Source organism: Gorilla gorilla, chromosome 8, assembly GCF_029281585.2.
Source record: "Gorilla gorilla gorilla isolate KB3781 chromosome 8, NHGRI_mGorGor1-v2.1_pri, whole genome shotgun sequence".
Lineage (NCBI taxonomy): Eukaryota > Metazoa > Chordata > Mammalia > Primates > Hominidae > Gorilla > Gorilla gorilla.
In genome coordinates this window covers 10,169,098-10,195,665 of record NC_073232.2, presented here as the reverse complement: position 1 = coordinate 10,195,665, position 26,568 = coordinate 10,169,098, and the positions used below count along the sequence as shown (strand labels likewise).

The 26,568-nt window shown below is 47.9% G+C and overlaps 1 protein-coding gene across 2 annotated transcripts in view; it reads left to right on the top strand.

The window, feature by feature from the left end:
- The window catches only part of ADARB2 (adenosine deaminase RNA specific B2 (inactive)), a 547,987-nt gene that overhangs the window by 473,973 nt on the left and 47,446 nt on the right, over positions 1-26,568 (top strand). For both annotated transcript variants that reach the window (XM_055353754.2, XM_004048984.5), the window contains 2 exons: positions 12,964-13,132; positions 17,104-17,255. In XM_055353754.2, the coding sequence (XP_055209729.2) occupies positions 12,964-13,132; positions 17,104-17,255 (321 nt within the window). The remainder of the gene's footprint in view (positions 1-12,963; positions 13,133-17,103; positions 17,256-26,568) is intronic.

Below are 26,568 nucleotides of genomic sequence, written 5' to 3'. Positions count from 1 at the left end.
GTCAGAGCAACATGTGAATCTGTGTCGAAAAAGCAAGCCCCAGCCATTTTGGAAGGAAAAAGAATGAGTGTTAAAACAGCAGAGTTATTCATTACTGACATTCCTGGATCCAAGCACTCCCTCATGTTTTGGCCCCATGAGGAGCTCAGAGCATTGGCCCTGCTTGCTCCCTCACTGGGGCTGAGCCCCGGCATGACTGGCAGTCTCAGCACCTGAAAGTGAGGGTGGCATGTCCTCTGGGAGCATTTTATAAGGAAATTAATGAGTATGTGATTCTGTGCTTATCCTGACAACTAAGTGCTGAGGCTGAGAAACCCTGGCTTTCACAGCGTGTTCACACAGTTGGACAGAGTCAGCATTTGGGATTCACTGATCAGTTGCCCACCATTCTTTGAAGCTCAGGTACAGCAAATGGGGACCATGGCATCTGTGGATGCCCACAGAGTGGGTTTTCTTTGTAGATGCCTCCAATCTATTGAGCACCATATGTGTGCAGCGCTCAAGAGAAACTGCCCCTCGATTCAATGGTTTCTCTTTCAAATTGCCAAACCAAAGAATCTGCCTCAGTGAAGAGCACCTATTCCCAAACTGCATCCAATGACATCACACAGCCAGGTGAAAAAGTGAATATTCTGCATCTGCTTTTTTTCACATACTTGTGCTCCCCGAATTCACCTGACCATAAGAATAACCTGAAAACATTGCCTAAAAACAGATTTTCAGGAACCTCACAAGGAGATGCTCATTCAATAGTTTTGGGGTTCTTGATTTGTAGGAGACTGGAGCCACATCTGTGATTTCAACAGTGACCAAAAGATTCCTCTGATCACACAAGTATAAGAAAGAATGGCCAAAACTTGCTTGACATCTTTTATGCAGAGAGCAATTCTCCCAGTTCTGGTGAAGACAACATGGTGAGCAAGGCTTCTACCCATCATCTCCACTCAGGAGTACCTGGGAAGAAGGTAGACAGTTCTGGTGATGTCACCCATACAACAGGAGGCCCTCCAGAAACTATTACTGCCTCACAGGCACTGGAGTTCTACACCAGTAACCACACAGATCCGCCCCATCCTAACCACAGAGCCCACCATGTCCTAACCACGGAATCCACTGCATCCTAACCAGAGTCAACTGCATCCTAACCAGAGACCACGGCATCCTCACCACAGAGCCCACTGCATTCTAACCACGGAATCCACTGCATCCTAACCACAGAGCCCTCTGCATCCTAACCACAGAGCCCACCACATCCTAACCACAGAGCCCACTGCATCCTGACCACAGAGCCCACCATGTCCTAACCACAGAGCCCACTGCATTCTAACCACGGAATCCACTGCATCCTAACCAGAGTCAACTGCATCCTAACCAGAGACCGCGGCATCCTAACCACAGAGCCGACCTCACCCTAACCACCGAGCCCTCTGCATCCTAACCATAGCCCACCGTATCCTAACCTAACCACAGGGCCCACCTCATCCTAACCCAGAGCCCATCGCATCTTAACCAGATCCCACCACATTTTACCCACAGAGCCCACCGCATCCTAACCACAGATGCCACCGCATCCTCACCACAGAGCTCCTTGTTTTCATGCAGGCTGCTCCCACTCTTCAGCTACTCTTCCTCCTTTACGTGGCCAGTGGTTACACACCTTCTAGTCCAGGACACAGGTCTCTTCTTTCTCCCTCTCTTAACACTGGCTTTGATGTCCACGGTTGCCCCATCCTCTGAGAAGGTGTCCCTACAGCTGGTGTAGCCCAACCACAGTCAGTTTCTGCTCTCCTGCCATGCTGCCTTCTCCCTGCCTGTGAGCATGTGCTGTGAAAGGAGCTTTGAGACTGCACAGTTTTTTATCCTCTTTCCCTTGAATAAGGTAGGTGTTTAATGCCCATTGAATGAATGGATGGATAAACAAATGGAAATACATTAAAATATGCCCTTGATACTTTAAAGCAAGCGAGTACTCATCCTGGAATTGTCATTTGGCCCATGGTGCAATGCCATGGTCAGATTTAGTTGAAAGGTGTTCTTGAACATGTCTTGTCTTTAAGCTTTCCCACACCAGCCCTCTTGTTCTCATTGCAAGAACATGTGCTTCATAGTCAGTAGAAGTTAATAATGGAACACATGGTTTTTTGTGTGTTATTCTAGCAAGGGAAGTCACAGAAACATCCTGGTTGCAGATGGAAAAACAAATATGATTACAAGAGAACAGAAATATATGTATCATAATAGCTAAAGATGGCGGCATTTTTGCTGTGTATCAGGCACATGTTAAGAACTTCACATTATTTTCCTTAATCTTTAAAAACTTTTTCCAAACAAGACAACTGAACACAATTAAATTCTTGCCTCAAGTAAGCAGCAGAAACAGGGCTACCTGTGCCCTAGAGCCTGTTAAACTCTGACTACAGTGCTTTGTTATCTGATATTCCCCAGATGTATTGTCATTCATAGAGGAGAGCACAAAACATTTACACATAACTTGTTTTCCTTCCAAAATCAATGCATTTGAAATGTTTAGAGAATAAAAGCCCAGGAGACACTGGTGTCTTCTGATTCCTGAGGAAAGCCATAAATCAAGACCCTAGTGGAAGAAAAATCTCCCCTGTCAAGAGCAAAGCTGTTTCCTTTCAGTCTCAGTCCAATCATGTCCCCAACAGACAAGATGTCCCCAAGCCAGACATTTTAAAATCTACCTGATTTCGAACTAATTAGAGGAAATATAGAGAATGGAAGCAGAAACACCAGAAGATTAAAAAAAAAAAATTGGCTTGCAGGAAAAGATTGAAAATAAAACATAGACTTTGACCAAATAATGACTAGATGTGGGATTGCAGGCCGATCACGATATTCACTGCGAGTATTCAGAGAACACCAACCACAAGGAGACTGGGAGCTTTAAAGATGAAGTCTGGGAAGTGGACTGAAATTGTACAGATCAGTTAGGCTGAACATTGAAGAAGGTTTCCTAACACTGAGCACTGATAAACTGTGGGAGAGTCTTTCTCAAGGCAAGGTGTGGAAACCCTGTTATTGAGTCATTAAATTCAGTGGGCACAGTTCTAGGAAATAGGGAGGCAGAGTTAATTACACATGACACCCTTGGGGCAGTCTACATGTGGAGTAAAAATTATTCCTTTCTCTCTATATCTTCTATAATTTTGAAATGTATTTCTTTGATGCTATTTGGTATATTTTACTTTCAGTTTTCTTCTTAGAAATTTGGTAATCCTTTTCCTCCAAAACCAGATATAGTATAAGAAGTGTACCTTTAAAACATTGGAACAGGCTGAGAATGACTTAGTTCCAAGTAAATAAATAAAAGCCCATTCCCAGACATTGTCTAGAGATGGGTAATGTGCTAGGGAGAAGCCCTGTGTCTGCATCCATTTGTGCTGCTGCAACAAAGTACCTCAGACTGAGCCATTTATAAACAAAAGTTCATTGCTCACAGTTCTGGGGGCTGGGAAGTCCACAATCCAGACGTCAGCAGGCTTGGTGTCGAGAGGGCTGCACTCTGCCTCCAGGATGGTGCCTTGTTGCTACATCGTTTGGAGGGGAGGAACACTGTATCCTCACATGGCAGATGGGATGGACGGCACAAGAGGGCTGGACTCTGTCTGAAGTCTCTTTTATAGGGGTATTAATCCATTCATGAAGGTGGAGCCCTCATGCCGTAATCACCTCCTAAAGGCCCCACCTTCTAATACCACCACAATGAGGATTAAGTTTCAATATAAATTTTGGAGAAAACACCACATTTAAACCATACTACCCACCAAGTTTATACATTATCCCGTATTTTATTTATGACATATGCATCTTTATTTCCTTAATCACCCAAAAACCATTCTTTGTGTTAGGGCTCGCTCCTGGTGTTGGACATTCTATGGGTTTGGACAAATGTATAATGACATGGATCCACCATTGTACCATCAAACAGAGTAGTTTCACTGCCCTAAAAATCCTCTGTTCTCCATCTATTCATCCCTTCCCCGCCTCATCCCCTGGCAACCACTGACCTTTTTACATATCTCCATAGTTTTGCCTTTTCCATTTTCCAGAATGCCCTGTAGTTGAAATCATATAATATGTAGACTTTTCAGATCAGCTTCTTTTACTTAACTTTTATTTAACTTTCCTCCATGTCTTTTCATGGCTTGATAACTGATTTATTTTTAGTGCTGAGTAATATTCCATTGTCTGAATGTACCATGATTTATCCATTCACCTGCTGAAAGATATCTTGCTTGTTTCCAAGTTTTGGCAATTATGGGTAAAGATGCTGTAAACATTCAAATACAGTTCTTCATTTCTTACATCTAAACATTGATCAATTTGGAATTTACTCTGGTACATGGTGTCAGATAAAGATGCAATTTTATTTCTCAGATGACTATGCAGTTGTTAAATACCATTAATTGGATAGTCTCTCTTTGCCTCAGTGGTTTGAGATGTGATTACCTTTGTCCTATACTAAATTCCTGCACGTGTTGGGTCAATTTCTGGACTCCCCACTTTGTTCCACCTCTTTCACTTCACACCCCATCCCCACGGTGACCTGGCATGGAGCCTCTATAACCCGCTTGATGTACACTAGGGCTTGTCTCCAGCATTAGCCTTCTTTTTCAGAATTTTCTGGGTTTCCTTTTAGAATCAGCTTGCCCAGTTAAAAACAAATAACTATCTTAGTTCATTTTGTGTTGCTATAACAGAATACATGAGACTGGATACTTTATAAAAAATAGTGGTTTATCTAGCTCGCGCTTCTGCAGGCTGGGAAGTTTAAGGGTATGGCAGTGGATTCTGGTGAGAGCTTTTTTTCTGCATCATAACATGATGGAGAAGGTCAAGGGGGAAGCAGACACTTGTAAAGAGAAAACCAGAGGGGCACCATGGCTTCATTACAGCCCATGCTCATGGGAACTAATGCATTTCCTTGAAGACTAAGGGGCATCGTGGCTTCATTAGACCTGACTCTCACAGGAACAAACCCATTTCCTTGAAGACTCATCCATCTTGCCAGAGCAAGAACTCACCGCCTTGAGGACAGCACCAAGCCCTTCATAAGGAATCCACCCCATGACCCAAACACCTCCCACTAGGTCCCATCAGCCCCCAACACCGCCACACTGAGGACCAAATCTCAACAGGAGTTTTGGCTGCAAATAAACCATACCCAAGCCATAGCAATGGCAAAGCAAAACAAAATTATACTTTTTAACCAGGTGTCTTGTCCAAAACAAAGCACTATTGCTGTTTCTTTGGGAATCCTGTTAACTTTATAAATCAATTTAGAGAGGATTCATTATGTTAAACCTCCCTATCCAAAAATGTGGCAAGTCTTTCTGTTTGTTTAAATTTTGTTGTGTCCTTCAATAGGATTTTGAAGTTTTATTCACTATAGTCCTTGGTCATTTCTTGTTAAACTTATTCCTATTATCTTGTTTGCTGCCATTATAAATGGAGTCATTTTTCCTTTACAGTGTCTCTCTAGTTGCTGTGTGTCTCTATGAAAGTTATTGACTTCTGTATATTAACTTGGAATGCTTTCACCATATTAAGCTCTCTCATTGTTTCTAGCAGTATGTCAACTGGATTCTCTGGAGGTTTCCAGACACAGAATCATAACATGTTCAGACAGTGCTTGTGTTACCTGCCCCTCTCCAATTACTACAGAGCTAATTTCTTTCTCTTGTTGTGCTCGTCAATGGCTGCAGCAGATGTTCCTGAATGGTCATAAAAATGCCTGGAGTGCTTCCCCATAGAGCATGATACTCGTGTGTGTGTGTGTGTGTGTGTGTGTGTGTGTGTGTGTGTGTGTGTGTGCATAAAATCACATTCAGGAAAAAAATCCCTCTGTTCCACTTGACAGAGTTGAGTTTTGATAAAAACTCAATGTTTTATCAAAAGCATTTGTTGTATTTTGTCAGATGCCTTATCAGTGTCTGTAATTATGCCTATTTTTGTATTGCATATAAATCCATTTTTTTTTTTTTTTTGAGACAGGGTCTTACTCTGTTACCCAGGCTGGAGAGCAGTGGCGCAATCTCAGCTCACTCCAACCTCCGCCTCCAGGGCTCAAGTGATCCTCCCACCTCAGTCTCTCGAGTAGCCGGGACTACAGGCTCACGCCTCCACACCCAGCTACTTTTTGTATTTTTTGTAGACTTGGGGTCTGGCTATGTTGCCCAGGCTGGTCTCAAACTCCTGGCCTTAAGCAATCCACTGTCCTCAGCCTCCCAAAGTGCTGGGATTACAGGTGTGAACCACTGTGTGCCTGGCCTTAATTTTTTAATATAATTGATTATCACATTTCAGAAATAAGCCCACGTTGCAGGGACGTACCGTAGTGCTCTTTTTCTCTGCTACTTGATGGCTAGTATTTTGTCTAACTGAGGGTCCTCTGTTGTCTTCTTTGTTGTGTAGGCTACATCAGTATGGCAATGATTTAGGCATTCCATGATAACACACAACCTGAAGGCTTCTCTTGTCTTTATATGCTCCAGAACACTTAAAATTGCCTTGAAACTATCTGCTACTTAAAGGTTCAGTCGAATTCTACAAAACTCACTGTGCTTGGTGCTTTGGCGGGGGTGCAGGAGCCCTGCTGTTTGGCCAGCTTTTCCACTTATTCTATAGAAATTCGTATATGTATATTTTCTGTGACTACTTCTCATGTTGTCTTACAGAGTAGTAGTTTTACTCTCAATAGCCATTTATAGGAAAAGAGATCACCAATAGCCACTATGTATGGAGTGATGCTTCTATACAAACTTGCGTTCTATTGGCTTAACAGCATCATTGGAAGGATTGGAGTAAATGGTGTTGGCACCACAGCCACCCCATCCTGGGCTTCCTGATCTTCTCCTGGCTCCGAGTACTGGCCAGGAGCAGCTCACAGCTGCAGCCTCCTCCTGAGAATGGCCCTGGCCACCAGAAGCCTGCACACCTGGGAGTGCCCACAGCCCATTACTGACACGTCGCACACCCTTGCCTCACACTCCAGAGCTTCCTGTTTGGTCAGCTGGAGACGGGACCTCAGGAGGACTTCCTAAGTCTTCCTGCACCTCCTGCATGCCTGGGAGCACCCACAGCTCATGGCTGACACATCGCACACCTTTGCCTTACACTCCAGAGCTTCCTGTTGGGTCAGCTGGACATGGGACCTCAGTACAGCCTCCCCTCGCCTGGCGTCTTTGCTGCCCCATCCTGTCTTCCTGACTTAATAAGCCCCTGCTGGAGCATCCCCGACCCAGCCTCTGCTGCAAGGCGGCCTGGCTTTGGGCACATTTTTACACAAAGCATTGCACATTGAGTGCAGAGCATTTTTGGTGTCCATACGGCTTGGCATGGCCTCACCCCCATCCCAGCAATCAAGGATCTCCATGTGGGGAACCAGAGCACCGAAAAAGGAGAATGTTAGACACCTCTGTGTAGGGTTGACACAGCCCCAAATACCACTGGTTTGTACCTGAAGGGTGATGCCCATAAACCAAGGACCCCATTTCTCCCCATAGGTACGAGTGGCCTAGACCTGCCTGTGGCCCCGCCATGGTGGCAGCACCCTCGCGCTGTCCCCTGTGATGGGGGTGTTAAGAAAAGTGTGTTTATCTGAATGCTGGTTGGTGCCGTTTCTGTTTTTGACACGTTTTTGCTCACAGTCTTCAACTGCTACTGAGCTCTGTTCTCCACCTCACTATGCTGCCTGACGCCTCATCACCCTCATGGCACCGAGGGGAGAGATGATGACGCCCGCCCTCTCCTTTCCCCCAAATTAAATCGGTCAGCCCCAAATTTGGCCATTCTTCATTAATGGGACATATCTCAAAATAATAAGAGCTATCTATGACAAACCCACAGCCAATATCATACTGGAAGCATTCCCTTTGAAAACTGGCACGAGACAGGGATGCCCTCTCTCACCACTCCTATTCAACATAGTGTTGGAAGTTCGGGCCAGGGCAATCAGGCAGGAGAAGGAAATAAAGGGTATTCAATTAGGAAAACAGAAAGTCAAATTGTCCCTGTTTGCAGATGACATGATTGTATATCTAGAAAACCCCACTGTCTCAGCCCAAAATCACCTTAAGCTGACAGGCAACTTCAGCAAAGTCTCAGGATACAAAATCAATGTACAAAAATCACAAGCATTCTTATACACCAATAACAGACAAACAGCCAAATCATGAGTGAACTCCCATTCACAATTGCTTCAAAGAGAATAAAATACCTAGGAATCCAACTTACAAGGGATGTGAAGGACCTCTTCAAGGAGAACTACAAACCACTGCTCAATGAAATAAAAGAGGATACAAACAAATGGAAGAACATTCCATGCTCATGGATAGGAAGAATCAATATCGTGATAATGGCCATACTGCCCAAGGTAATTTATAGATTCAATGCCATCATCAAGCTACCAATGACTTTCTTCACAGAATTGGAAAAAACTACTTTAAAATTCATATGGAACCAAAAAGAGCCCACATCGCCAAGTCAATCCTAAGCCAAAAGAACAAAGCTGGAGGCATCATGCTACCTGACTTCAAACTATACTACAAGGCTACAGTAACCAAAACAGCATGGTACTGGTACCAAAACAGAGATATAGACCAATGGAAAAGAAATAATGCCACATATCTACAACTATCTGATCTTTGACAAACCTGACAAAAACAAGCAATGGGGAAAGGATTCCCTATTTAATAAATGGTGCTGGGAAAACTGGCTAGCCATATGTAGAAAGCTGAAACTGGATCCCTTCCTTACACCTTATACAAAAATTAATTCAAGATGGATTAAAGACTTACATGTTAGACCTAAAACCATAAAAACCCTAGAAGAAAACCTAGGCAATACCATTCATGACATGGGCATGGGCAAGGACTTCATGTCTAAAACACCAAAAGCAATGGCAACAAAAGCCAAAATTGACAAATGGGATCTAATTAAACTAAAGAGCTTCTGCACAGCAAAAGAAACTACCATCAGAGTGAACAGGCAACCTATGGAATAGGAGAAAATTTTTGCAATCTACTCATCTGACAAAGGGCGAATATCCAGAATCTACAATGAACTCAAACAAATTTACAAGAAAAATCAAACAACCCCATGAAAAAGTGGGTGAAGGATATGAACAAACACTTCTCAAAAGAAGACATTTATGCAGCCAAAAAACACATGAAAAAATGCTCATCATCACTGGCCATCAGAGAAATGCAAATCAAAACCACAATGAGATACCATCTCACACCAGTTAGAATGGTGATCATTAAAAAGTCAGGAAACAACAGGTGCTGGAGAGGATGTGGAGAAATAGGAACACTTTTACCCTGTTGGTGGGACTGTAAACTATTTCAACCATTGTGGAAGTCAGTATGGTGATTCCTCAGGGATCTAGAACTAGAAATACCATTTGACCCAGCCATCCCATTACTGGGTATATACCCAAAGGATGATAAATCATGCTGCTATAAAGACACATGCACACGTACGTTTATTGTGGCACTATTCACGATAGCAAAGACTTGGAACCAACCCAAATGTCCATCAGTGATAGACTGCTTTAAGAAAATGTGGCACATATACACCATGGAATACTATCCAGCCATAAAAAAGGATGAGTTCATGTCCTTTGTAGGGACATGGATGAAGCTAGAAACCATCATTCTCAGCAAACTATCACAAGGACAAAAAGCCAAACACCGCATGTCCTCACTCATAGGTGGGAATTGAACAATGAGAACACATGGACACAGGAAGGGGAACATCACACACTGGGGCCTGTTGTGGGGTGGGGGGAGGAATAGCATTAGGAGATATACCTAATGTTAAATGACAAGTTAACAGGTGCAGCACACCAACATGGCACATGTATACATATGTAACTAACCTGCACGTTGTGCACATGTACCCTAAAACTTAAAGTATAATAAAAAAGAAAAAACAAAAAATAAGTAAATAAATAAAAATCTTCCTATTTCTCATTTGTAATGTGTGGTACTCAAGCACATTTTCTGGCTTCTTCCTCTCCCTCATCTTCTGTGTAAATTTCCCAAATCCTGTGGATTCGGTCCTTGCTGTGCTCTCTGGGTCCCTCCCACCAATCCACTCCTGAGGGTGCTTCCTAAGTCCTCATGCACCATGTCCAGCCCCAGCCTCCCACCCAGTGTCCTGGCCCCTTCTCTCCTCCTGTGCAACCCAGCACTCACTCATGGGCAACAGTACTGCTGTCCTTCCGGAAAACCCTTTCACAGCTCCCATTGTCTATTGGTGAAGAGCTAGATCTTCAGGGTGGTACTCAAGGCCTCTGTGACTGATTTCCACCCACCTTTGAAGCTTCGCCACTTTCCCACACACATCTCCCATGGGCTCCAACGGCCCGCAGAATACGCAGATTATGCAGAATACACCTGTGCCCTTTCCCATCCGTGCCTCTGGCCACCATGCCCACTCTGCCTAGGACGCCTCCTCCCACCACCTGTGCAGAAGCTCCCTGGGTGTGAGTCTGTCTCTCCCTTTTTCTCCCTCGCTCTCCCTTGCTGTCATGCTGGTGACATTCCATGTACAGCACTTCCGCGACATTTCTCATACGACGTCTCGTGCTGCAGCAGTTTCTGACCGCGTCATCTCCCTCGGTCCAGGCTTCGCGTCTCCTGTGTTGGGAACGTGGTGCTGGCCGTGGGGGTGAGAATCATGAAAACTGAATATGCAAACAGTGCACTTCTTGGGCCACGTAATTGTGCTGAGTGTGGCAGAGTCTGGAGCCAAACGGAGCTGGGAATCAATGAGGGGTAAAGGGAAAGCAGTTGCTTTTTTCTACAGCTCCAATTTCCACAGAATCGAGAGGAGGAGTAGGCCGGGGCCTCACAGGCCACAGCACCTATTCCTGAAGAGTTGTCCGTTTCCACCAGAGACTGCACGTGCACCAGTCGTGAACACGGAAACTTGTTAGGAATCGTTATCAATGTGTTTCCCGTTTCTCTAAATACCTGCTTTAACGAAGCTGGAACCTGAGGGGTGGTTTCTGCATCACGATGTCATCCTTGTGAACCATTTCTCAACAGTCCACATGTCACTGACGGCCTGAGTGAGATGGTGGCTCCCACCCCTGGCAGAGTCAGTAGCAGCTGCCCACCCCGGCTCCCTGTAGCCTTAGATCCTGGTCCCATCTGCTCGTCAACTTCTGGGACCCCCGCTGGGGGGCAGCCCCCGCACCCAGGATGGCTGAGAGAGGAGGCGGCCTGGACCTGGAACCCGGCAGCTGCTCACGAGCTTTCCTGGGGGAGGAACCTCAGGGGGGCTGGTCGTGTCCTGTTCTGATTAAAGTGGCGTGGGGAAGTCTGGTCACCTCCTGAGCTCAGGAGCAGTCCCGTCCCACCAGGGAGGGGGCAGTGGGTAGACAACAGGACCAGGACCATGGAGTTCTCTTCGGGCACAGAAACGGGGGCTGCTGGGAGAAGCTGGGATGAGCGGAGAGAGCAGTGGACATGGGCAGGAGGCGGGGGCTGTGCTAGACCGCTTTGCCTGGAAGGAAGGAGACTGGACAGACCCCAGCTGCAGAGCCATGGGAGCAAGGATGCTGCTGGGCCTCTGCATGGTACTTCCCCAGTGCTCGGTCCCTCCCAGCCCCGAATTCTCCCTGGCTGTCACTGGTAGCTGCTGATACCACCCTTTTATCTCATGAAGAAAGATCCCACGGTGAGGCCCAGAGAGGGCAGATGCCCTCAGGGCTCAAGAACTAAGTTCTCAGGGGAGAAAAAGTCACATCAGAGGAACAAGTGTGTGAGAAGCGAGAAGCGCTCATGACCAGCCAGCACTGTTTGCCGTGGGGAAGTCGATTTTATTTAAGATGGGAGGGAGGCCTGCTTCTGGCGTGACATTAATTTGCGTGTCACCTCTTCCAAGAAATGGTCCGGATGTATATTTACCAGGTAACTCTGTGGACGTGGCCGCAGGCAGCGGCTAACGAGTCTCTGTGCTGCCCTCACTTGGCCTGGGATCCGGGCCCAGCCAGTGGCTGTCACATCCCAAGGCTCCTGGGCGCCCGCAACATTCCTGCCACCTCCAGCCGAAGGGCCTTCATGATGGATTTGTTATTGGATCGGCAACACTGACCCGTCTAATGACACGGACTCCCTAGGGAGCCCTTGCTTGGAGTATTTGGTGGAAATTCTGACTCGTGTCCTCAAGGAATTCACCATCTAAGTGCAGAGAAAATACACATCCACACAGACCTGTTAGAGCAGAGCAAACATTGGCTTGTGTCTTCCAGCTTCTCCTTAAACAAAGTGATGAATATGATACTTTAAGGACATTACGTTGGGGGTTGTTTTTGAGGTTTCTTTGTTTTGTTTGTTTTCAGTCTCTGAAGAGAGTATCATTTTTGTGGATGGGGTTCCTTTGACTATGGTTAAAATGACACATCCAGCCTCCTTTCTGTGTTAGTATGACAGGTTCATCAGCTCCTGTCCTGTGTTTCTGTGTTAGGGTGAAGGGTTCATCAGCTCCTGTCCTGCCCTGATCCCATTGGAGGACAGGAGAAAGCATAAAGGTGGTTAGAGGTTGGGCAGGAAGCCCAGGCCGCAGCTAGCACTGCTCTCATTCACAGGGGACCTGGGACTCAGAGGTGGAGAAAACTGCCCTGGTAGTAAGTTTGACCTCAAAACTCTGCTCCTATGGTGCCTAAGGAGCATTTCGGCAACCTTAAGGATAGCAGAGGCACTCTGAGCGCTGTCTCAGGCCGCCATGGAGTAGATGGGAATTCCTCAGGCGGGCGGTCACCAGTGACAGCCTGGAGCACACAGAAGCCTCGCTTCCCAGCTCTCAAAACGCAGTGTTTCCAAGGTTTCCTAACCCACGGAAACCGCTGTTGTGAGACCCTGAAAAGACCAAGGAGGAGGGAGACGGGGGCCGTGGGCCGCGCTGCTCTGACGCTATCTGTGTCCCCAGGCCTGGATGCTCGGCAGGCGCAGGTCGTGGCCCTGTCCTCGGGGACCAAGTGCATCAGCGGCGAGCACCTCAGTGACCAGGGGCTGGTGGTGAATGACTGCCACGCGGAGGTTGTGGCCCGGCGGGCGTTCCTGCACTTCCTCTACACGCAGCTGGAGCTGCACCTGAGGTGAGCGGCTGGGGACGGGCTCCAGGGAAGGCGGACGCCATGGCTGGGGGCTGCCAGGGAGCAGATAGGGCCCCATGCCTGGCTCAGAACACGCTTCCCTCTATCCTGGCACAGGGTGAGCCAGGAAGCATCTCTTTTTATTCAGACTAGAGACATCCCTGGCACACCAATAAAGCCGCCGTGTGGGCTGGGAAGATGCTAAAATTCCAGGCTTCCTCCTTACTCCACGTTTCCCTCCAGAAAACACCTTTGCAGCCCTCGTCCTTCTGGGCAAGGCCACCCTCTCCTGGCCTCAGTTCCCCATGCCCCCCACATTCCTGCACTGCCCCCTTTTCTGCCGTTGCCCTCAGAGAACGTGAGTGCAGTGCCCAAGGGGTGGCTTGGAGACGCGCTGTCTTCTTGCCTCCTGTGCCAAGTACATGTGAAGAGGCTGCTGAGGCCCTGAGAACTGTGCCCCAGTATTGGGATTCCCGGGGTTCCCTGGCCTGCTCTGGCCATCAGGCATTGGTGGCTGTCATGGGGCAGCCTCCTGTCCCTGAGACACCTTAGAGAGGAGCAAAACCCAGGTGGTTTGCAGCACATGGCCTCTGCGACACACCCCCAGGCTGGGCCGTTCAGTCCCAAGGGCTCACTGTGGGCTCCTTGCCCGAAACGCTCCCTCCTGTGTCTCCTGTCTGCTCTTTCACATCCCTTGAAGCCATCTGCGTTCCTCAAATCTACGAGTAATGGGACCTTGGGGGCCTTTGGCAAGGGTCATCTCCATGCCCATTAGCTGTGCAAAAGCCACACAAAACGAGAAAGGCCCACGTGTAGCCCTGAGCAGACGCTGCTGAAAACAACACCTTAACACACTCAGCTCATTCTTTTTTTTTTTTTTTTTTTGAGATGGAGTCTTGCTCTGTCGCCCAGGCTGGAGTGCAGTGGCGTCATCTTGGCTCACTGCAACCTCTGCCTCCCGGGTTGAAGCAATTCTCCCACCTCAACCTCCTGAGTAGCTGGGTCTACAGGCGTTCACCACCACGCCTGGCTAATTTTTGTATTTTTAGTAGAGACGGGGTTTCATCACGTTGGCTAGACTGCTCTCAAACTCCTGACCTCAAGTGGTCCCCCTGTCTCGGCCTCCCAAAGTGCTGAGGTTACAGGCATGAGCCACTGTGCTCGGCCCACACTCAGCTCATTCTTATCTGAGCCTCTGAGCAGGGAGCCACAGGTTGAACCCATCCCTCAGTTCCCTGAGGCCTGCGGGGTGCGGCAGGAGTTGGATATGGGGGAACAGAAATATCTCAGAATGTAGGGAAGGATTTCTCCTAAATGTCCACCTGCTCAACTGGGACTATCACCAAGATCCCTCGCTCTTGTTTGTGTCAGAGAAGGCAACTGGACCAACATTTACCAGGAGCTGGTTACATGCTTGGTGCTGTGCCACCAGCTGGGGGGGTCCACAGACAGGTGCACCCGACGCCTGCCCTGCATGGGGAACCAGCACAGGGGAGGGGGGGTCCAGGGCAGCCACGTGGCTGACAGGCCCTGTGCCGGGGCCCAGGCTTGGGACACATTTGCCAAGGGTCCTGGGGGAGGCAGCTGGGGCAGTGGGGGACGGTGGCTGTGGGCAGAGTGCAGGCACAGAGGCAGGAAGGCTGCTGGATGCCGCAAGGGCTTCCTGTGGAGAAAATGTCTGTTCTGTTGCCTGTGTGATCTCAGGGCCCCACAAAACACAATCCATCACCCATGGGGCAGAACGTGTGAAAACAGCAAGACCGGCAGAAGGTAGATGGCCAGGAAGCAGGGGAATAAACACCGGGACACAGGGAATAAACATCAGGAGGCAGGGGAATAAACACCGGGAGGCAGGGAATAAACACCGGGAGGCAGGGAATAAACACCGGGAGGCAGGGAATAAACACCGGGAGGCAGGGAGTAAACACCGGGAGGCAGAGGGGAATAAACACCGGGAGGCAGGGAGTAAACACCGGGAAGCAGGGAATAAACACCGGGAGGCAGGGAATAAACACCGGGAGGCAGGGAATAAACACCGGGAGGCAGGGAGTAAACACCGGGAGGCAGGGAATAAACACCGGGAGGCAGGGAGTAAACACCGGGAGGCAGAGGGGAATAAACACCGGGAGGCAGGGAATAAACACCGGGAGGCAGGGAGTAAACACCGGGAGGCAGGGAATAAACACCGGGAAGCAGGGAATAAACACCGGGAGGCAGGGAGTAAACACCGGGAGGCAGGGAGTAAACACCGGGAGGCAGGGAGTAAACACCGGGAGGCAGGGAGTAAACACCGGGAGGCAGGGAATAAACACCGGGAAGCAGGGAATAAACACCGAAGAAGGAAATGCAGGCATGTTCGTTCAGCGCCCACTCCGATGGGGCAGAGGTGGGGCTGCTCAGCTCCAGCTTCACAGCTGGTGGGAGTTTTGCAACAGGCCGAATCATTCACCCTCAGGGAGGCTGGGACCTCTCCTGCCCCACCTGGGTCATGGCTGGATGCAGAAGGAAAGCCGTTTCGCCGCAGCTCTCCACTCCCACCTGTGCTGGTGACGGAGCCCAGGCCTTCCTACAGCTCCTTTCCTCCTTTTAATCACACACAAGCTGCCCACTCAGGCTACGTCAAACCCACAGTCCACTGTGAGGTATGGCCATGAGCAGCACTGGCAAATCCACAGAATCACAGGTGTGTAGACAGACAGATGTGGGCGAACAGCAATGGGAAAAAATGGCTTGGTAAAAGATCATGGTGGGGCCCAGTGTGGTGGCTCTTGCCTGTAATCCCAGCTCTTTGGGGGGCCAAGGCAGGTGGATCACCTGAAGTCAGGAGTTCAAGACCAGCCTGGCCAACATGGCAAAACCGTCTCTACTAAAAATACAAAAATTAGCTGGGTATGGTGGCAGGCACCTGGAATCCCAACTACTCAGGAGGCTGAGGCAGGAGAATCGTTTGAACCCAGGAGGCAGAGGTTGCAGTGAGCCAAGATTGCACCACTGCACTGCAGCCTGGGACAAAGCAAGACTCCGTCACACACACACACACACACACACACACACACACACACACACACACACACAAAGATCATGGTCGCTCGCACCTGTAATCTCAGCACTTTCGGAGCCTGGGGCAAGTGGATCGCTTGAGCTCAGAAGTTCCAGACCACTCGGGGCAACAAAGCAAGACCCTGTCTCTAAAAAAAAGTAAATAAATTAGCCTCGCATGGTGGTGTGCACCTGTAGTCCCAGCTACTCGGGAGGCTGAGGCAGGAGGATCACTTGAGCCCAGGAAGCTGAGGCTACAGTGAGCCGTGATCACGCTACTGCACTCCAGCGTGAGCAGCAACAGAGCAAGACCTTATCTTTAGAAAAGAAGAATAATAACCCTGACAGGTAAATGTCGAGGCGGGGGTAAGAAAGCAGGGTTTCTGCCAGTCATGTTCGCATTCACGTAGTTTCATTGCTGCCTGTTCTAGAAGTGTTGGTACAGGGGAAAGACACACTATGGAGTGTGAAGAAGGAGAAACTTGGGGACCAGGCACAGCGGTTCACACCTGTAATCCCAGCACTTTGGGAGACTGAGGTGGGTGGATCACCTGAGGCTGGGAGTTCAAGACAAACCTGGCCAACATGGTGAAACCCCGTATCTACTAAAAATACAAAAATGAACTAGGCGTGGTGGCGCATGCCTGTAATCCCAGCTACTCGGGAGGCTGAGTATCGCTTGATACTCAAGGCAGAAGAATTGCTTGAACTCAGTGGGTGGAGGTTGCAGTGAGCCAAGATCGCACCATTGCACTCCAGCCTGGGCGACAGAACAAGACTCCGTCTCAGAAAAAAAAAAAAAAGAAAAAAAAAAGGAAAAATATAAAGGAAAACTTGGGGAACAACTCTACAAAACAGGACTCAAGCTTTCACCTGGTTGGAATGTTTCTGGTTTGGTTTGTGATAAATGACCCCAAACCTCTTTGTGACCCTAGCAAGCGGCGCGAGGACTCAGAGCGATCGATATTCGTGCGGTTAAAAGAAGGTGGCTACCGGCTGCAAGAAAACATCCTCTTCCATCTCTACGTGAGCACCTCCCCCTGTGGAGACGCAAGACTCCACTCTCCCTACGAGATCACCACAGACAGTAAGAGACCATGCTTTTACCTTCTGTAGGCCAACAGCCCCCAGCTCCCTCCATCTGGGACTCTGTCCTGGGCTTTCACAGCCCAGTGCGGGGGCGCGGTGTGTGGGGCCCTTGGGTACTGGAAGGGGATTGCATCTACAATTAGTGGGATAACCATGCCTCCAAAATCTTAGTCTGAAATGCTCAAGTGATTGGCAGAAGAGTAGTCTGAGGCCTAAAATTAGCTACCTAATTGCCATAGCTCTCTGCTTTAATAACTCAGACAATCCCTGTGTCCTGGGCTGGGAAAATGGAATGAAGGGAAGACCAGTGAGAGTTACGCAGGCTGGGAGCAAATTCCAACTGGCTCTGCTTGCCTTTGCTCACAGCGTTGGGGAGGAAAAAAGCTCAGCTTTTGCAACCAAGCCAGGGATGAGTGATTCCCTGCAAAGGGGTTTCCCCAGGTGAACTATAAAGTTCCACTGCAAACCCGCCCTGTGAGCATTTATCGGTGGAGGTGAGACAGAACGCACCCACGCAGCCCCCGCCCCTCTGTCCTCTCCATCAGCAAAGGGCAGTGATGCTGCGATTGCCAGGGTCGGAGGGCAGGGCGTGGGGCAGGGTGGGGCTCTCCCTTGAAGCCACCCTTGACATCAGCAACTCCATGATAAAAGAAAAGATGTTTCAGGGAAACTCCTCTTTCATTTTAATGATGAAATCCTATTGCTTAGTGCTATCTGCATATGTCACACACATATATGTATATACCACATACACCACACACACACCACATATACCACACATGTATACCACACACACCACACACATACAACACACCACATACACTACACGCATACCACATATACCACACACACCACACATGCATACCACATATACCACGCACACCACACACATACCACATATAGCACATGCATATCACTACACACAAACCACATACACCACACACATACCATATATACCACACATACCACATACACTACACTCATGTCACATACACTACACACATACCACATACACTGCACACACCACATATACCACACACGTCACAAGCACCACATGCATACCACATATACCATATACCACACACAGACCACATACACCACACACATCATATACCACAAACACATACCATATACCACATGCATACCACACACACCACACATATCACATACACCACACACACACCACATATACCACACACATCACACACATAGCACACATACCATATACACCACATACATATCATGTACACTACACGCATGCCATATATGCCACACATGCATACCACATACATTGCACACACACACCACATATACCACACACATGCCACAAGCACATGCATACCACACACAGACCACATACACCACACATAGCATATACAACACACATGTATACCACATATACCACGTGCATATCACATACATCACACACACATTCACATGCTCCCACACCCTTTCCAGAAGCAGCTCCAGGCAGATCTTTCAATGCAGGCAATGCATGTGGTGTGTGCGGTGTGTGTGCTATGTGTGCGGTGTGTGTGCGGTGTATGTGATATGTGTATGATGAGGGGTCCAGTCCTGATGAGGGAGGAAATCTCTGGTAGACATACATGGACAGCACACAGCTATTAAGGCTTGGCTTTGGCCTGACTCTCCTCCGGTGGAAGGCTACATGGTGTTTTAATTACCAAGGTAAGGAAAATTAAGCATTTTTGTAATGCCCTGCTGTTGTCAGGCTTGTCATGCAGCCTCCACCAAAGGCAAGAAGGTGTGGGGAAAATGGTGTCTTTAATCTCACATGAGCTTAGCCTGATTCTGCAGTCCTCACACAGGATGCTGGCCCAGAACATTCCTCCTCCTTTTTGCGGACTTCCCTCCAGCCCCTCTGCTTTCCCTTTGGGATGGCTGGATACGGTTCTCTGTAAGTGGATCCTCTGGGATGGCTGGATAGGGTTCTCTGTAAGTGAATTTGGGTAGTATTTCCACACCCTTTGGAAATTAAATGAGAGAATCCCGTCAAACTAGGAATGAAGAAAAGGACGCCTGTTCAACATCAGGGACTTTTAAAGGAACTTCCTGCAGTAGGGAGAGAGAGGCAGGGGCGGCCTGAGTACCTGAGAAGTGAATACAGCCCTCCCCAGAGGGAAGGGAACCCAGTGTGGCCCCACAAGATCACACAGGGCACCCCCCACTACCAGGCCAACTCAGGAACAGAGAGACAGAAAAACCACCAGGAGTGGCTTCATTTTCACTGGACATATTCAGCAAGCCAGAGCTACATGATACCAGCTCACCCTATAAAACTGTGAAATCTGGTACACTGCACAGCTATTGGGAATTTTGTGAAATCTGGTCCATTGGACAGCTACTGGGAATTATCTTTCCATTCTTCTTTAAAGGGTTGGCATCGTAAAGACCCACCTAGGAACCCTCAGAATTGAGAGGAAAAGTCCCGCCAAATGCTTAAGGTTGGCGCTAAGTTATCCAGCCTCTTCCTTGGCTAATGTGTCCCTGGTGGGAGTTGGGAGAGGGCTGAATGAGAACAGCAGGAGCCTTGTCCACGCCTGAGACCCCGTGGTCTCCCCAGGAGACAGTTCTAGTCCACTGGGCCTCCCACGTCTCTGTACATCGATCACCAACTGCAGCCTCTCCAGCCAGCCCTCACTTTCTACTGCAGTGTCTGTGCTTTAGAAAAACAAATACGTTCTCCAAGGCACCCTGAGGTTCACTTCCAGACACAGATGTCTTTTATTTCATGGTGCTTTTAAGAAGTGGCAGGTGCTGGTAGGAGAAAAAATAAAGCATTTTTCTCACATTTTTGCAGCAGATATGCCAGGCAAAATTGAGAAACTCCTGCCTGTGCTGTGCCTCTGCATTGGGCTGGTGCCGCTCCTCCGCTCTCCCATCTGGAGAGCGTGGAGAAGGAAGGTACTTGGTGAACTCTCCTATAACAGGCACTCATCTGCCAAAGTCACTCAGTAAAGGCAGGAGAACTCAAGTTCCTGCTGTTCTCTGCTTGGAAGGACCCTTCAGAGTGCTGGCTCTGCATCCTTCGAACTGCCTGAGGAAGGCAGAGACCTTCAGGAACAACTCCTGCCATTTCCCCTGCAGAGAGATGCTTTAAGCTCCTTTACAATAAGAGGCAGGGGTCTCCACGTTGCTAACTCAGGCGGTGTATGTCTTTGTTACCCTTTAAAGAGGGTTCGACCATGGATAAGGGGATGCCAGTGGCCAGGCTTTTGCTGTGAGGGGCTCCTCCAGGGCTAGCCAAGGGCAGTGTCGATGGTGACAAGCCCCCAAAGGAAAGGCTGGCAGCGGGAGCTGGACACATCCAGTTTGCACTGTTCCCAGAGGTCTGCAGCTGGCACTGCCTCCCTCCTATGGATTAACCCTGCAGAAACCCAGCGGCACTGCCCCTCCAATTCAAAGGCCCACATTCCCAAAAGAAGCCCAGGGAACAAAGGAAGCCCTGAGGGCCATGATGTTATTCTCACAAATGCAGAGGCCGCAGAGTGCAGAGAGCTCAGTCCCCTCCACCGAGACCTTTGCTGGGGGCCAGAGGAGCTCATCTGAAACCGAAGGAGACTCTGCACAGAGGTTTCAGTCTTCTCGAGTGCTCTCTGCCTCTGGCCCCTTCTGGACCTGCCATGTCTCCTCTCACCAGCACAGTGCTTGGTCCTGGTCACTTGAGCTCATCCCTTCCTCAGTCTCCCCTCTGGCCTGCATTGAGCTATTGTGCATCTCCACAGTGGCCACGCCTGCTAACCCCTCTCTCAACTGTGCCAGACTTCTCCCTTTCTCACACATATATACCCATACATACACACACACACACAAGCACATGTGCACACACACACAAGCACATGTGCACAAAAACATACATAAGTACATGTACACACATACATAAGCACATGTGCACACATACATAAGCACATGTGCACACACGTACATAATCATGTGCACAAACAAGCACAAGTGCACACACGAACACACATACATAAGCACATATGTGCACACACATATGCACATGTGCACACACAGACATAAGCACATGTGCACGCAAACACATGTACATAAGCACGTGTGCACACACAAGCGTACATAAGCACATCTGCACATACAAACAGATACATAAGCACATGTGCACACACAAACACACATAAGCATATGTGCACATACAAGCACACGACACGTATCTGATGCATCAGATCTATCAATATAACTATGACGTGATTAAGTCAAAAAGAAGTTTGGTGCCCAAGATTGTTCCCCCTTCTTTTAAAAATGAAGGAACACAGGGTAGAGCATAAGAAAAAATTTCTGTAGATAGGTTTAAATAATCATGACAGTAAGTATGATGTAACCAAAGGCCCAGGAGAGAAGCGAGTCTGACTTGGGGTTTCTAGGAGCACACTTCTGACTCTCTGGTGGCTGCTGAGCAGCTGCCTCCTGGCAGCAACCTGCTCCAACAGCTCAGCAGGACCAGGAATTCCCCAAGCCCCAACCACCCGAGGCCCAGGCTCAGGGGCTCCAAGTCTTAGACACAACACGAGGGCCCTGGAGTTGCCATCAAGCCCCACTTTCCTGGGATGCATGTGGCTCGAGAAATTCTAGATGTCCCCATTTTATTTTTCCCCTCAAAAACATTTGTCTAGATCATAAATTCCCCATTCCTGGAGGCCTTAGATATGGTATCAATGCCAATTGGTCTCAGGTATTTTGGGAGCTGTGTCACCTGCTAGCTTCGGAAGGCATTCAAGTTTGTTGTTTCCAGCTCTGGCTTATCTATCAGGGTCCCAGGCCAGTGTTTACCAATGCAGCTCACCCCATGCACTCTGGCCGAGATTCTGATGCATTCGGGGCACAGGGGCATCCAAGACTCTAGTTTTCTGAGCACAGGTCGGGTTTTGAGCCACCAGGTTTGAACTCCTTAAATCACCTCTTCAGACTGGGCATTTGTTTCCTTGCTGGCTTTGTAGAAAGGGCTTGGAGGCATGGACAGCCTCGTAGCCTGTCTGTCTGCAGAGGCCAGGCAGAGCTTATGGCCGGACTCCCCACTCCGTGGCATCACAGGCAGGAATGAAAATTGTTCATGGTGCATCGCATGTGACCGAGGGGAAAGCTGCTTTCGCGACAGAGACCGCGGACTCAGTCTTCAATGTCATGTGACCCAGGGCTACTCCATTCATCTCAGGCGACTCAAAACTGCCACATCTGTGGCTTTCCCCTGGACCTAGAGGGGCCAGGTCAGTTAAGGTAGGGACAAATGCCTGAAAGACATTTATTCCCACACCAGGAGAACATGCTGTGGGTGTCTATGTTAGAGTCAGGATTCCAATGACTGCTGTCAGCACAGACTCACAAGGGCGACGGGTCCTTTAGTGGCCCTGGGAGGCCTGGGATAGAACTCAGGCAGTTCTGAAAGAGCCCAGATGGAGCAGAAGATGAGGATCTCTGTACTTCACTGTGGTTGAGCAGCTCCTCTCCTCCCAACCCACCAATGACCTGCCTGCAAATTCTTCTTTCTTGGCATGGTTTTTAAATAACCTGGTAAACTCAGTTCTTACAGCCATTTTCTGAGAACTTAGCAGCTTAAATTCTCCAGTCTGTGTCCAGAAAATGCCAAGAAAAATAGATTATGTCATATGTTTACCTACAAGTTCATGCTATGAGCCTAGTACGTTTGTTCTAAGCCAATTCCATTCAACGATTAGAAAGGCAGTTGAAGAGATTTAACCAAAATCCCATAGGAAGTCAGGGAATATAAAATACAGTTCCTTAAATTCCTGCTTCAGATTTTCCCACGGAGTTACAGAAATATGCAAAATATGATAATATCCGTGCACTGTAGGATAATGACTTTTAATGGCCTTATAATCCAGCATCATCACTATCATCATCATCATCAATCAAATATGGCAAAGTGCACCCACATGGCCACATGGTAACTACTGTGGATATTATTATTACAATGAATACTAGGTTGCTTCACAGGCAGACTTTCTGGGATGTGCCTTTTGAAGACAGTTTGAAAATCTAAAATTTATTTGGTGTTTAAAAATATTTTCTTCCTTTCTCATGCCTGTGATTTGTTTCATTTTTGGTGCTCTCTCTCCCCCTTGTGATTGTAGCAACCATGCATCGCTTTTTAGATAAATCTTTAGCTCCCCAGGGGACAAACCTCTTGTTGTTTGTCTCCAATTCCTTTTGATTCTCCTCTAAAAATAAAAGATTCACTTGAACAATTTTCTAAAGCACATCCTCATTTAGAAATGAGGATCTAGGGGGAGGAGCCAAGATGGCCGAATAGGAACAGCTCCGGTTTACAGCTCCCAGCGTGAGCGACGCAGAAGACGGGTGATTTCTGCATTTCCAACTGAGGTACCGGGTTCATCTCACTGGGGAGTGCCAGATAGTAGGTGCAGGACAGTGGGTGCAGTGCACCATGCTTGAGCTGAAACAGGGCGAGGCATCGCCTCACCTGGGAAGCGCAAGGGGTCACAGAATTCCCTTTCCTAGTCAAAGAAAGGGGTGACAGACAGCACCTGGAAAATCGGGTCACTCCCACCCTAATTCTACGCTTTTCCAACAGGCTTAAAAAATGGCATACCAGGAGATTATATCCCACACCTGGCTCGGAGGGTCCTACACCCACGGAGTCTCGCTGATTGCTAGCATAGCAGTCCGAAATCAAACTGCAAGGTGGCAGTGAGGCTGGGGGAGGGGCGCCTGCCATTGCCGAGTTAGTTGTTTGATTAGGTAAACAAAGCAGCTGGGAAGCTCAAACTGGGTGGAGCCCACCACAGCTTAAGGAGGCCTGCCTGCCTCTGTAGGCTCCACCTCTGGGGGCAGGGCACAGACAAACAAAAAGACAGCAGTAACCTCTGCAGACTTAAATGTCCCTCTCTGACAGCTTTGAAGAGAGTAGTGGTTCTCTCATCATGCAGTTTGAGAGCTGAGATCAGGCGGACTGCCTCCTCAAGTGGGTCCCTGACCCCCGAGTAGCCTAACTGGGAGGCACACCCCAGTAGAGGCAGACTGACACCTCACACGGCCGGGTACTCCTCTGAGACAAAACTTCCAGAGGAACAATCAGGCAGCAGCATCTGCGGTTCACCAATATCTGCTGTTCTGCAGCCACCGCTGCAGATACCCAGGCATAACAGGGTCTGGAGTGGACCTCTAGCAAACTCCAACAGACCTGCAACTGAGGGTCCTGACTGTTAGAAGGAAAACTAACAAACAGAAAGGACATCCACACCAAAAACCCATCTGTACATCACAATCATCAAAGACCAAAGGTAGATAAAAGCACAAAGATGGGGAAAAAAAAAACAGAGCAGAAAAACTGGAAACTCTTAAAATCAGAGCACCTCTCCTCCTCCAAAGGAATGCAGCGCCTCACCAGCAATGGAACAAAGCTGGATGGAGAATGACTTTGATGAGTTGAGAGAAGAAGGCTTCAGACGATCAAACTACTCTGAGCTACAGGAGGAAATTCGAACCAATGGCAAAGAAGTTAAAAGTTTTGAAAAAAAATTAGACGAATGGATAACTAGAATAACCAATGCAGAGAAGTCCTTAAAGGAACTAATGGAGCTGAAAATCAAGGCACGAGAGCTACATGACAAATGCAGAAGCCTCAGTAGCCGATGCGATCAACTGGAAGAAAGGGTATCAGTGATGGAAGATCAAATGAATGAAATGAATCAAGAAGAGAAGTTTAGAGAAAAAAGAATAAAAAGAAATGAAGAAAGCCTCCAAGAAATATGGGACTATGTGAAAAGACCAAATCTACGTCTGATTGGTGTACCTGAAAGTGATGGGGAGAATGGAACCAAGTTGGAAAACACTCTGCAGGATATTATCCAGGAGAACTTCCCCAATCTAGCAAGGCAGGCCAACATTCAGATTCAGGAAATACAGAGAATGCCACAAAGATACTCCTCGAGAGAAGAGCAGCTCCACGACACATAATTGTCAGATTCACCAACGTTGAAATGAAGGAAAAAATGTTAAGGGCAGCCAGAGAGAAAGGTCGGGTTACCCACAAAGGGAAGCCCATCAGACTAACAGCTGATCTCTCGGCAGAAACCCTATAAGCCAGAAGAGAGTGGGGACCAACATTCGACATTCTTAAAGAAAAGAATTTTAACCCAGAATTTCATATCCAGCCAAACTAAGCTTCATAAGTGAAGGACAAATAAAATACTTTACAGACAAGCAAATGCTGAGAGATTTTGTCACCACCAGGCCTGCCCTACAAGAACTCCTGAAGGAAGCACCAAACATGGAAAGGAATAACCGGTACCAGCCACTGCAAAAACATGCCAAACTGTAAAGACCATCAAGGCTAGGAAGAAACTGCATCAACTAACGAGCAAAATAACCAGCTAACATCATAATGACAGCATCAAATTCACACATAACAATATTAACTTTAAATGTAAATGGGCTAAATGCTCCAATGAAAGGACAGACTGGCAAATTGGATAAAGAGTCAAGACCCATCAATGTGCTGTATTCAGGAAACCCATCTCACGTGCAGGGACACACATAGGCTCAAAATAAAGGGAGGGAGGAAGATCTACCAAGCAAATGGAAAACAAAAAAAGGCAGGGGTTGCAATCCTAGTCTCTAATAAAACAGCCTTTAAACCAACAAAGATCAAAAGAGACAAAGAAGGCCATTACATAATGGTAAAGGGATCAATTCAACAAGAAGAGCTAATTATCCTAAATATATATGCACCCAATACAGGAGCACCCAGATTCATAAAGCAAGTCCTTAGTGACCTACAAAGACACTTAGACTCCCACACAATAATAATGGGAGACTTTAACACCCCACTGTCAACATTAGACAGATCAATGAGACAGAAAGTTAACAAGGATACCCAGGAATTCAACTCAGCTCTGCACCAAGTGGACCTAATAGATATCTACAGAACTCTCCACCCCAAATCAACAGAATATACATTTTTTTCAGCACCACACCACACCTACTCCAAAACTGACCACATAATTGGAAGTAAAGCACTCCTCAGCAAATGTAAAAGAACAGAAATTATAGCAAACTGTCTCTCAGACCACAGTGCAATCAAACTAGAAAGAAACTCACTCAAAACTGCTCAACTACATGGAAACTGAACAACCTGCTCCTGAATGACTACTGGGTAAATAATGAAATGAAGACAGAAATAAAGATGTTCTTTGAAACCAATGAGAACAAAGGCCCAACATACGAGAATCTCTGGGACACATTCAAAGCAGTGTGTAGAGGGAAATTCATAGCACTAAATGCCCACAAGAGAA